The sequence below is a fragment of the Myxine glutinosa genome, chromosome 12 (genome assembly GCF_964187855.1).
Source record: "Myxine glutinosa chromosome 12, kmMyxGlut1.1, whole genome shotgun sequence".
Taxonomy (NCBI): Eukaryota; Metazoa; Chordata; class Myxini; order Myxiniformes; family Myxinidae; genus Myxine; species Myxine glutinosa.
In genome coordinates, this window is record NC_136272.1 from 95,403,430 (window position 1) to 95,415,749 (window position 12,320).

At 45.3% G+C, this 12,320-nt stretch overlaps 1 protein-coding gene across 1 annotated transcript in view; it reads left to right on the top strand.

The window, feature by feature from the left end:
- The first annotated feature begins 5,227 nt into the window (after positions 1 to 5,227).
- Positions 5,228 to 12,320, top strand: part of EXD1 (exonuclease 3'-5' domain containing 1) — a 43,182-nt gene continuing 36,089 nt past the window's right edge. The window contains exons 1-3 of the mRNA XM_068131679.2: positions 5,228 to 5,324; positions 5,411 to 5,491; positions 5,639 to 5,758. Coding sequence (XP_067987780.1) covers positions 5,235 to 5,324; positions 5,411 to 5,491; positions 5,639 to 5,758 — 291 coding nt within the window. The 5' untranslated portion in view covers positions 5,228 to 5,234. The remainder of the gene's footprint in view (positions 5,325 to 5,410; positions 5,492 to 5,638; positions 5,759 to 12,320) is intronic.

The following is a 12,320-nucleotide window of genomic DNA, read 5'->3' on the forward strand; positions in this document are numbered from 1 at the left end:
GGTGTTTTTTTTTTTTTTTTTTTTTTTTTTTTTAATGGTTTATTGCTTGCCTTTAATGAGGATTATTGATGATTTAATATAAATTGCCTTTCGACCGAATAATACTTGAGATGCCATTCAGTTTCTACAGAGGCTTGATGAGGTTATAATACATGTGGAATTGGTGTCAATAGTGGGACTGGGTAGTTAAACTTTCAAGGTCTCTGCAAAAACATTGTACACCAAACAATGATTTGGGCCATGTTTACAGCATTCCACTTCACCTCGACAAGGGTCATTACAATGATTTGGCCATCCCTCCCCCCCCCCCCACCCCCTCTTTTAGATTCTCTTGTGAATCTTCTTTTTCAGATTCTCCCACTGTCTTTATTTTCTGATTTCCCCCAGGAGCTTGGGAAGAGGGGGGGGGGGGGAGGGGGGGAAGGGGTTTGGGGGAGGTATAAAACACATGGACACTGCAAGGACTTCGAGGAAAGAAGTCGGTATTTCCAAAAAGTGGATCTGGGGTGAATTAGCGGGGGTAGAAAAGATCAAGGTTTTGGATGGGGGAAGATAAGAGATGGTGGTGAACAGCTGTTTTAAAGACCTGGAGGGGAGGAGTGGGATTGAAGAGAGTGAGGAAGTTTGTTCCAGAGGTAGGATAAAAGAGGAATGAAAGCGTGAAGGTGAGCAGAGAGTCTTGATTTTGGCTGTTTCACCATCAGAGGGTTGCTGGCAGATCTTGTGTGACCTGCAGGAATATTTGGGGGACAGAGCACAGACAGAGATGGGGGAGCCTGGCCGGAGAGGTGTTGGTAGAAGACAGAAAGACCACCAACCTGCCTTCGGTGAGTGAGTGAAAGGCCCTTGGATTTAGCTTCATCGCGGGAGATTCCAATGATTCCCAAAGCTTTGGTTTCAGCAGCGTGAAGCCGAGCTGGGTGTGAGGCAGGAGCACCAGCCCAGACGGGAGAACAGTATTCCATTGAGCTGCAGATGAAAGCCTTGTATGTGGTGAGGAGCTCAGGTGTACCAAGGATGGTATCCATGGAAATGGTGTCATGGTATCCTCCTATGGTATCCATGGAAATCTCCACGCATGGCTTGCGGACTTCCTCTCTAGTCGTAGTCAACGTGTGGCCCTGAATGGGTGTCTCTCATCTTCCCTTCCTGTTCAGGCTGGAGTTCCCCAAGGCAGTGTTCTGGGCCCTGGGCTTTTTCTGGTGTTCAACAATGATCTCTCTGACTCTGTTGAAAATCCTCTCTACCTCTTTGCTGATGACTCCACTCTCTGCCGCTCCATTCCTCATCCATCAGATCTGCAGTCTACAGCCTCCTCACTCTCTGCAGACCTGGACAAAATCACAGACTGGTCAAACAAGTGGAACATGTCTTTCAATCCTGACTTAAATCTCACACTCTTACTATCTCTCTCCGAAAAGACCGACTGGCCAACCCTCCCATCTTCTTTCTGAACAATCCTCTCCAAGAAGTTATGTCACTCAAGCTTTTGGGTCTCACTATCTGCCATGATCTTTCCTGGGAAAACCACATTTCCAAGCTGGCCTCCAAAGCCAGTTGCCGACTGGGCATCCTCCATCATGCGAAGTCCTTCCTTGGCACACCTGAGCTCCTCACCACATACAAGGCTTTCATCCGCAGCTCAATGGAATACTGTTCCCCCCTCTGGGCCGGTGCTCCTGCCTCACACCTAGCTCGGCTTCACGCTTTTGAAACCAAAGCTTTCAGAATCATTGGAATCTCCCGCGATGAAGCTAACTCCGAGGGCCTTTCACTTACTCACCGCAGGCAGGTTGGTGGTCTTTCTGTCTTCTACAGACTCCTCTCTGGCCTTGCTCCCGCAGCTCTCTCTGGGCTCTGTCCCCCAAATATTCCTGCAGGTCACACAAGATCTGCCTGCAACCCTCTTATGGTTAAACTGCCAAAATCAAGACTCTCTGCTCACCTTCACTCCTTCATTCCTCTTTTCTCCCGCCTCTGGAACAAACTCCCTCACTCTCTTCAATCTCACTCCTCCCTCCAGGTCTTTAAATCAGCTGTTCGCTACCATCTCTTATCTTCCCCCATCCAAAACCTTGTTCTTTTCTACGCCCGCTAATTTCACCCCAGATCCACTTTTTTGAAATACCAACTTCTTTCCTGGAAGTCCTTGCACTGTCCTTGTGTTTTATACTTCTCCCAGCCCCGCTTCGCATGCCTCCTCCCCCCCAAGCCCTCTCCGGGATCTCCCGATCTCCACAGATCTTCCGATGACCCCAGATAGTTTTCACAGTTTAGTTTAAAAATGTTTAAACTTTCCCCTGAAGTGTGGTATTCTGTCATATATTATAACACTTTTTTCTTCTTCTTCTTTAAAAGATTGCTTTCAACTTGCTCACCAAATCTCTTAATTTCCCCCCCAAAAAATTCAATCTTTTACAGTTCCTCCTCCCAACTCCCTCCCATGGATCTTCCGATGTCCCTGCTCTCAAATGTTGTGTTTTGCTGCCCCTTCTCTCCCCATCTTGTGTACCGCTACCCTTATTATATGTTTTGTGTGTCTGTTTGATTTTTTTTGTGTGATAAATGTTAGCTCTTTCACAAGCCTCGATCCTGTATACAAAAAAGAAAAAGAAAAAAGGAAGGACTTCGCACGGCACGGCGGACGATGCCCAGTCGGCGACTGGATTTGGAGGCCAGCTTGGAAATGTGGTTTTCCCAGGAAAGATCATGGCAGATAGTGAGACCCAAAAGCTTGAGTGACAGAATTTCTTGGAAAGGATTGTTTAGGAAGTAGATGGGAGGGTTGTCCAATCGGTCTTTTCGGAGAGATGTAGTAAGAGTGTGAGATTTGTTTGGATTGAAAGACATGTTCTTTTTGAAAGACATACTTTTTTCAAGAGGGCAACATGGCATCGGTGGTCTGAAGTGATGTAGATGAGAGTTGGGATGACTTGCTTGGTATGAAAGCTAGGTGCACCATCACGATCCTGAGAGTAAGAGATGATAAATGGAATATCACCACAAAGGAGCCACAGCCCCGACTTGGCTCCGTCAGATTTTCATCTCTTTCCCCAAACTTGAGTAACATTTTCGTGGAAAACATTTTTCTTCTGCCGATGATGTCACGGCCACTGTGAAATGCTGGCTAAATCAGCAGGACCCTCAGTTATTTCGTGACCGCATCACAAAACCACTTGAACATTGGTAGAATTGTGTGGAACATGGTGTTGATTATGGTGACAAGGGGAAAGGTGACCCTCTGGACTGTGGCTCGTATCGAGCGATTAAGTTATTGGAGCATGGAATGAAGGTATTGGAAAGGGTGTTGGAGAGGAGGACAAGGAAAAAAGTGAAGATTGACGAAATGCAGTTTGGATTTATGCCAGGAAGAGGAACGACAGACGCGCTTTTCATTGTGAGGCAGTTGCAGGAGAAGTACATGGAGAAGAGGAAGAAGTTGTTTCTTGGGTTTGTTGATCTGGAGAAAGCATTCGATAGGGTTCCACGCGAAGTATTGACATGGGCATTGAGGAAGTTAGGAGTGGAGGAATGGTTGATCAGAGTAGTGATGGCAATGTACAAAAGAGCACGCAAAGCTGTGAGGACGAAGGACGGGAACAGTGGTGAGTTTGAGGTGACGGTGGGAGTGCATCAGGGGTCGGTACTAAGTCCACTACTATTTGTAGCTGTGATGGAGGTGCTGGCTCAGAACGTAAAGGAGGGTTTACCGTGGGAGTTGTTGTAGGCAGATGATCTGGTGTCGTTTGCGGAAAGTATGGATGGACTGAAGGAAAAGATGAACAAGTGGAAGGAATGTATGGAGACAAAAGGTCTGAAGGTGAATATAGGAAAGACGAAGGTGATGGCAAGTGGTAAACCATGTGGTGAGGTGGAAAGAACTGGGAAGTGGTCGTGTGCTGTGTGCAGGAAGGGTGTCGGAGTGAATCCCATTCAATGTACAATGTGCGCTGAGTGGATTCATCAAAAATGTAGTGGTTTGAGAGGGTCATTAACCAGTGTGGCAGCTACATTCAAGTGTAAGGTGTGCACAGAGGGAGCTGCAGATGGAGGAAATGTTGAGTTGGATCTTGGAGACGGCGTGAAGCTGGAAGGTGTGAAAACATTTTGCTACTTAGGAGACATGCTGAATGGAGAAGGTGGATCAGACTCGGCAACGGTTGCTGGAGTGAGATGTGCATGGAATAAGTTTCAGGAACTGAGTGGCGTGCTGACGAGGAGGGGAGTGTCGTTGAAGCTGAAGGGAAAGGTGTATGCTGCATGTGTGAGAAGTGTTATGATTTATGGGAGCGAGACATGGGTAATGAACGTAGAGCAGCAACGAAGGCTGGAAAGGGTGGAAATGTGAATGGTTTGGTGGATGTCTGGAGTATCGTTGAGATAGAGGAAGACAAATGATGAATTGCAAAAGATGATGGGAATAGAGCCTGTGATGGATGCTGTGAAGAGAAACAGTTTGAGATTGTTTTGTCATGTGTTGAGGAAGGATGAAAGTGACTGGTTGAGAAGAGTGATGGAAATGAATGTAGAAGGAAGTAGAGGACGGGGAAGACCGAGAAAGACTTGGCTAAAGATGGTCGAAGAAGAAATGCGGGCAAAGGGGTTAACAAGGGGATATGCAGAAAATAGGGCTAAATGGAGAAGATTGTCATGGGGACCGCAAGGCTAACCCCCGCTCTTGCAGGGAAAATGGCCTTAAAAATGCCTGTTGTTGTTGTATGGTGTTGATTATGTTAAGAAATTAATTTGCACCATGGTGGAATAAATATTGCTGTTGATATCTGTTTTTGTTTCCTCCAAATATCTTGACCTATTTTGGAGAAAAAGAATAGGAGGCATTACTTTTCAGCAAGTCCTCGCACACATATAGTATTTGGGATTTGAAATTGGGTTCCAAGCACTGTAACCCTTCTGAGTTCTAATGGGAATGCTAAACAGACCAACACAACATTTATCTTTTTGATATCGGTCGGCCATTCATCTTTCGGCAGCATTATTCAGCAAGTTTGCCACCATCCGTCTCTGAACAAATCTAACGTGCGTGGCCAAACACCAGCCTTCAATTTCTTAACGATAGTTTCACGCTATGAACTCAACATTTTCAGTCGAGATGGCAGTGCGGATGCGTGTGCTGGGATGTTGTTACCTTGAGAGTCGTGGAATTGTCCTTTTGTATCACTTGTTGGCCAATGGCAGAACCCAAATGCCTTGTCTTTCAGATCTCAACCAAACAGATGCTGTTTCTATTTGATATACTCAGTATCGGCGCTGAAGGGTTCAAAAATGGCTTGAAGAGTATCCTGCAGGATGAAAACATTTTGAAGGTAAAGCTCAATTTGAGAGTAAACTCCAAATTGATGGATAATGTTGGCGTTTATTATGTTGATCATTCATCTTGATCATCTTATAGGTGATGCACGATTGCAGATTGCTTTCTGACTGTACCTATTACCAGTTTGGTGTCTACCTCTGCAATGTATTTGACACTCAGGTAACTCACCATGTCATTACTACTGCCCAATATTTACTAAGATTTCGATGTCGTTATTCTTGCTCCGAATATTTATTTCCACACTTTTGAGCTTCGTCTCCGCTTCATCTTTGTAGCAGCTTTGTCTCCATACTTCTGCCATGCCAGGTGGCCGATGCAATAGTTACCAAGGAAAGCAATGGTGGAAAATGGCCGTGCAAGGTTAAGACACTGCGGGAGTGCCTGTACAAGTATCTGCCTCAGGTAGCTCTGCCTCCAGCCCAAAAGGTGACCATTGCGGTTAGTTCATTTGGTATTTAAAATTTTTGCCGTTAGTGTGTGTGCAGCACGTGGCTGCTGTTCGCTTTATTTCTCAGGGTGCAGCTACCCGGCCGATGTGGTGCCTCTCCTCCCCTCCTCCCCCTGCCTCCTTTGCAGTTGGTTCATAAAGTGCATTGCAATTACGATTTGGGTTTGAAACATGACAGGCCTTTTGAGAAGTAGAGGTTCAGTGCTGAAGGACAAAGGAGGAAAAAGTAGCCACTGCATATTGAAAGTGACTGGAATTGCTTGGTGCTACAAGACAAAAGCAAAAGCAAAGGACAGCTGAAACGGTTTGATGTCAGAGGTCACCTCGATGTGCCCTTGTCAATCTGAGGGTGCACAAAAATCGATCTAATCCAGAGATTGAGGGCGTACGAAACGTTTGTACAATAGTGAGCCTGCATTGTTCTGAGCAGCTGTAGGAAGGACATGAGCACGTCCTTTTCTGACGACCTTTTAAACATTATTGTGCTGTCATTGGAGTCTCACAGTTCGAGGCACATTTAGATGATTCGTTGTTGACCAAGAGCCGGTTCGGTGGTGGAGTGAGTAAAGCCTCATTGCATTTCCCTCGCCGATGTGGGTTTGATTTCTCCCCGTTGCTCAGTTGTTATTTCTATACCCGGCAACGGACTTGGACATGGAAATGTGCATCTGGTGTGGGGATGCTTCTGATGCTCTGTCAAGTATATAGGCCTCCACCACTACCACCAGTATCATAGGTAATGAGGTCTGTGATCGTCCATTTGGATTTGATTTTACTGGTAAAGGCTCCTTCTGGTCTTTCACTACCTTCAGAAACCAATTGGGTAGTCTTGTGTGTTTTGCATGTGAACCTTAGTTAAGCTATAAAGTTTATGATTTTGCCCTTGGACACCTTGATGCCATATTTACGTTCTTCCTGATGTTGTTGCATTGATGCAACAATGACTATTTTTCCTGGGATATTTCAAATGCATATTTGTCTGGGGATCAGTTTTGAGTTTGGTCCACAAGTAGCATCTTCAAATGCATATTTGTCTGGGGATCAGTTTTGAGTTTGGTCCACAAGTAGCATCATTTCAGGGAGGCATGACAAATTTGCTTATGCCTTCATCCCTGCAGCTTATGGCAGGCATTAGGAATTGGGCCAGGTTGCTGGTGATAACACACAGTCTTCTCGTTGAAAAGTACCATCGGTCTTTATCATCCACTAACTAATGCATGTCGATGGGTTGCCAGCCTTGCATCCATTCGAGAAATGGAACACTCATTGATGCAATGCTCTTACCTGCGAAGCACCAATCCAACAGTTTCTAATCTGACCTGACGGTTGAAAGGTAAGTAAACTAAGTATATTACTGCTATGCCACCCTGTCAGGACATTGCTTTTATTATAATATTTATATCTGTTAATTGTCTTTTGTCAAAATATATCCTGTGATCTGATGACTTTTTGGGATATAACGTAGCGGTATGCACACTCACCTCTGAGCTGTCTAGTCCGTGTTTGATTCCGGATCCAACTCTTAACTTTCACCCTGGAGTGGCGCATAAAGGCAGTGGCATCAGTGTGTGTGCCATCCCTCGGATGGACGTTAAACCGAGTGTCCTGATTGCCAGAAATAGTTGGTGAATGTTTAAGATCCCACGGTGTCCTTAAAGTGTTGGTGAGTTATCTCCGGCACCCTTAACGAATTGCAAATTCCTGCCTCCAATCACCTTCAGTCAAACGTCAGACCTGGTCAGTTGTTTTGTGAAAGACTTGGGCCAAAAACATTCCCCAGCCGACACCATGAGAATGTTGGAATAATTGGAACTGTATTAGTAGTAGCAGTAGTAAGATTCTCATCAACTTTCTGTCAGATCTCATGAGAATTTGGCGATTTTTATATGGGTTTGTCTGTCTCTGCAAATACCAAGAAGACCTTTGCTTTCGTGACCATGCTGTCACAGTGAGATTGGACCTGTGGCGTGTCACGTGATTTATGACCAGCACGCTTTGTTTCGTGGTACTCGTTGGACATGAACAATACACCATCGTGGTGAGTTATGTTTGAAGAAACGACGGTTGTTTTTCGGAAGCTAATACATTCATTTTATCGCACCATTAATTGGTAGTCCACTCGGGTTGTTTCCGAAACACGAGCTGTAGCACAGATAGCCCTCTTGTTTTCATTTATCGTATTTCTTTTGACCAGTGAAAGCAAATGGCCCTCTGAGGTTGGCCTTATATTCGCTGTCTACACGGAATATGCACCAGACGTCATGCGAAATGGGTAGCTTGGGATTATGGACGTGGCTGGAAATTATTTCTGCACAAAATAGTGGGAATAAGGAATGAGGCAGGACAGGAGGCTGTGCCAAATGGTGCGCATAAATGGCCTTTCTGCCTCTACCACCAGCTGTCACGCGGGCCGTCGGTGTTGGCTCGGTGATTTGGGAGCTTTGCTCGTGCCTCTGCAATGTTTGGATCGCTAACAACAGCGCAGCTACTTAGGTGTTGGTTGCCCTTGGCCTGTGACGAAAAGCCAGGAAAATGGACCTCACCCTGTACTGTTGTGTTCTTTTTGGGTCAGTTGAGGTTGCTGGCAGGGTGGTGGAATGACGATCCAAGGGTTGGCTGTGGATCGGTGGTTGCACAGATGGACTGAGTTGGCAGTGCCGCGGCATTAAAACTGCGTGCCTTTGTTGTATAATTCAGGACAATGTAATTTTGCTCATCTCAGATCCGTACCATGTCGATTGCCTTCTCTGTAACTATTTTTCACAGTATGGATCAGGAACAATATAATGAATGAATGAATCCATTTGCTTGTACTAAACATGCATCTCAGTTTACAAATATGAACTTGACCCATTTGAATTACTTTTACCACTTCCTTTTAACTAGTTGGAATTTCCTCATGTTGCATGGCCACCCTGCCCTGTTCGGACCTCAACTGGTTATGGCTGCCTGGTTTTACAATCCTTGTACAATGCATCATAAAACATCCTCATCCCATTTAATCAATTTCGCATGGTCTGTTTGCCCAGGGTACGAGGTACTAACCCAAAGGGCTGCTTTTATGATGCATATTATGGGATCGTTTGCAGCTACTTTGTTTTGCACGTGACGGCCTGCTTAATATTCACTTTGAAGGATGGTGTGCTCTCTGATGCTGCACTCCCTGCTGGCACTCCCCCAGGAATTGCGATTTTTATAGAAGGTATAATAACATGTTTCGGTTAATTATTCAGGGAATCTGTTCTTTGGTGCTAGTAACCATTGTTCAGTCTGTCTTTCTTTGCGAGCAGGATATCTCGAACAGTTGTGGACAAATTCTGACAAAACTTGGCGGACAGGTTGGGTGTGTGACGAGGACGAAAGTATTATATTTTGGTGAATATCTGAATCCATATCCAGACACTGCTCTACCAAGTGTTGTTGTTGTTGTTGCTGTGATACTTTAAGAGCTAAAGCAAATCTCCAAGTCGGATTTTCGACACCATCGTACTTCTTGCGTCGTGGATTTGTTTGTAGTAACGTACCATGGTGGCATGAGATTCTGCATCGAGCCACCTTCCTGGTCCAGTAAACCCTGCTGCTCAGATTTTCCTCATTTTTAAAACTCTGCCAGGCATCGAGAGACTCGTCGACATTTTATGTTCACGCGCGGTGATATAAGGCGGCAATGCGAGAGCCCGTATGTGCCACTGTGCCAGGCTAAGTTTGCCGGCTGGATTTCATTGCGTCGGGTGCTCACCGTGGCCCTGTGGGCGAGTCCTAAATTGTTTAAGGTCCTCGTGTACCGTCACCTCTTTGGACGATTCCTCCCAGGTTGCCTTGCGCTCAAATAGCATCAAAGGCTTTGCAGCCGTTTGGCTTGCAGAGGCACCAAAAGAGGCACTCGAGCAATTTTTGCTTTCGTTTTATGTTTCGCTCCATTAATGTTCTCGTGCCCAATGCTCCCAAGATCCTTTGCACGCGTTTGCTTCTCCATTTGCAATTTACAGCCCGGTTTTTTTTTGTGTGCGTGTGCATCTCATTTCCACCGAGTAATTATGGATGAACATGACTCGCGAAGGTCGTATTTATTTGTGTGAAGTTTTAATTGAGGGCACACGAGCCGTGTGTTACCCGGGTGTAGTTGTTTCTCATGAATGTGAATCACGTCGGAATCAAACAAACCGATTGCGTTATTATTTGTTTGGGTCCACAAGTCTTGGTCTGAGTATGAATGAATGAATGAATAAAACTCAATAATAATTTAGGGGTGAAACTGAGTAATTTTCCGTTCCTATAATTATGCACTTATTAAAAATTACTTTTTACATTGCAGTTTTGTAACTTTTGATAGCAAATTTGAGGCGGTAAACATGGATGGATTTTATGAAGTCTGTGTGATCGAGGGTTATTTTTCTCTGCAGCAGATTTCCTAACAACCATGGAGATGTCAAGGGAGAGATGGCGGATAGGAAGAAAGGGGTGGGGTGGAATGAAGTGGTGGTTGGAGAGGTACAGTTATGGGGGAAGGGTGGAGTGTGGTGATTGGGTGAGATGGAATGTGATTGGGGGATTGGTGGTGGGGGAACGTTGGATTGTGGTGGTGCAAGAGTGGAGTATGGTAAAGGGGTGGGATGGAATCTGATGGGGGAGAGGAAGTGTGGTGGTGGTGAGAGAGTGTGGTGCAGTCTGGTGATAGGGGGGAGGGGAGGGGTATGGTGGAGTGTGGGAGGGATGCGGACGAGTAGATGTCTATCAACGTTTTATTTCTGAAAATTGTATTTTTGCACATCATGACCTTAATTACCTCCACCATCTGCGATGGATGGAGGTTATGTTTTCATTCCTGTCTGTTTGTGTGCAGGATACGTTTTAAAATTTGTGGATAGATTTGGATGAAACTTTGTGGACAGGTTGGGTGTGTGACGAGGACGAATTGATTCGATTTTGTTGAAGATCTGGATCCGGATACGAGAATCCTTTAAGTGATTCTTCACCATTGAGAGATGGGGTCAAAAACTGTATAGAGCACGATATCTCAAAAAGCTGTGTACTAGTTATGACAAAATTTGGTGGATGAGTTGTTTCGTTGACAAGAAGAATGAATGAATGAATGAATGATCGTTTTAAGGCCATTTTCCCCGCTAGAGCAGGGGTTAGCCTTGCGGGCCGCATGACAATCATGGTTCCCTGTTTGAGGCAATGTTTTTATGGCCGGATGCCCTTCCTGACGCCAACCCTTGGTCGCCTCTTACGATGCGCAGGGATACGGTGTACCTATTCTAAACCGGGGTACACACCGGGATCATTCATCCCAGCAAGCTGGTACTCAATTTGACGACCTCGGAAGGATGACAGGCTGAGTCAACCCCCCTGGTGTTAATTCAGCGATCGACCGGGATTCGAACTCGGGATCCTAGGATCCCAAGCCAGCACCCTAACCGCTAAGCCAACACCAGGCTTTCGTTGACAAGAAGAAGCTGATTAAATTTTGGTTCAGGTCTGAATCTGGATCAAGCCTATCATTGGGTTAAAAATGTAAACTAATCGGCCTAGCTGAGGTTCGGCTCTACTGCCGAGTCTCATCCAAATCTAATAATTTCGTCCTTGTCACAGACCCAACCTGTCCACAAACTTTCGTCCGAACCTGCCCACAACTTTTTGAGATATCCTGTTTACTGAAAAACAGACAGCCCAACAGACATGCATGGAAACATAACCTCCACCCATCCTCGGTGGCAGACGTAATAAGGAGGAGAAGATTGGAGATGAAAAAAAAACACGGGCGAGATGAGCGAAGGGGAAGGATGAAGGAAGCCATTAAATTAATTGAAGTTATGAGGGATATTGTGAGAGTGGGAGATGGGAAACACTCCTCCATTGTTATGTACGTAACTCTTTTGTGCTTATTTATTTTCCAACGTGTTCTTCCAGAAGCTCATTTAATTTTGGGTTCAGATGGAACCCTCTCATCTCCTCTCCCAGTGGAGGCTGAAGTGCCTCAAGATGGTGTCTTTTGCCTACATAAATTCCTCGTCTACATAAATATCCTTTCTGATGCTCTGAAAAACCCGGTCTTCATTTTGGCATTTGACTCCACACTATTGTGCAGTTCCCCCATCCTAATGCTAGGCAGATATCAGCAGCATCACTCTCTGCTGGTCTTAATGGAACATGTCCTCCAATCTTAGAAAATCCCACAGTTTTACCCTGTCACCCCTGAACGATCGTCAAACTACAATATTTCCATGGTCATTGGAAGAGGTTCAGTGTCTTTAACTACTAGGCCTCGTCATCAGGCATGACCTCCTTGGCTGACCACAAAGCAAAGGTCGACTCTAAATCCAGATGCAGACTAGGCATCATCCGTTGGTCCAAACTATTCCTTGAACAATCGGAACTACTCGTTGCATGCAAGGCCTTTGTCTGTAGCTCAATGGAGTACTGCTCCTGCCCTATGAGCTGGCACCCCAGCATCAAATATCTGTATCTATGGAATTTAATGCTTTCAACATTATTGGAAATTCTTACAGTGAGGGTAAAGCACAAGACCTGTTACTC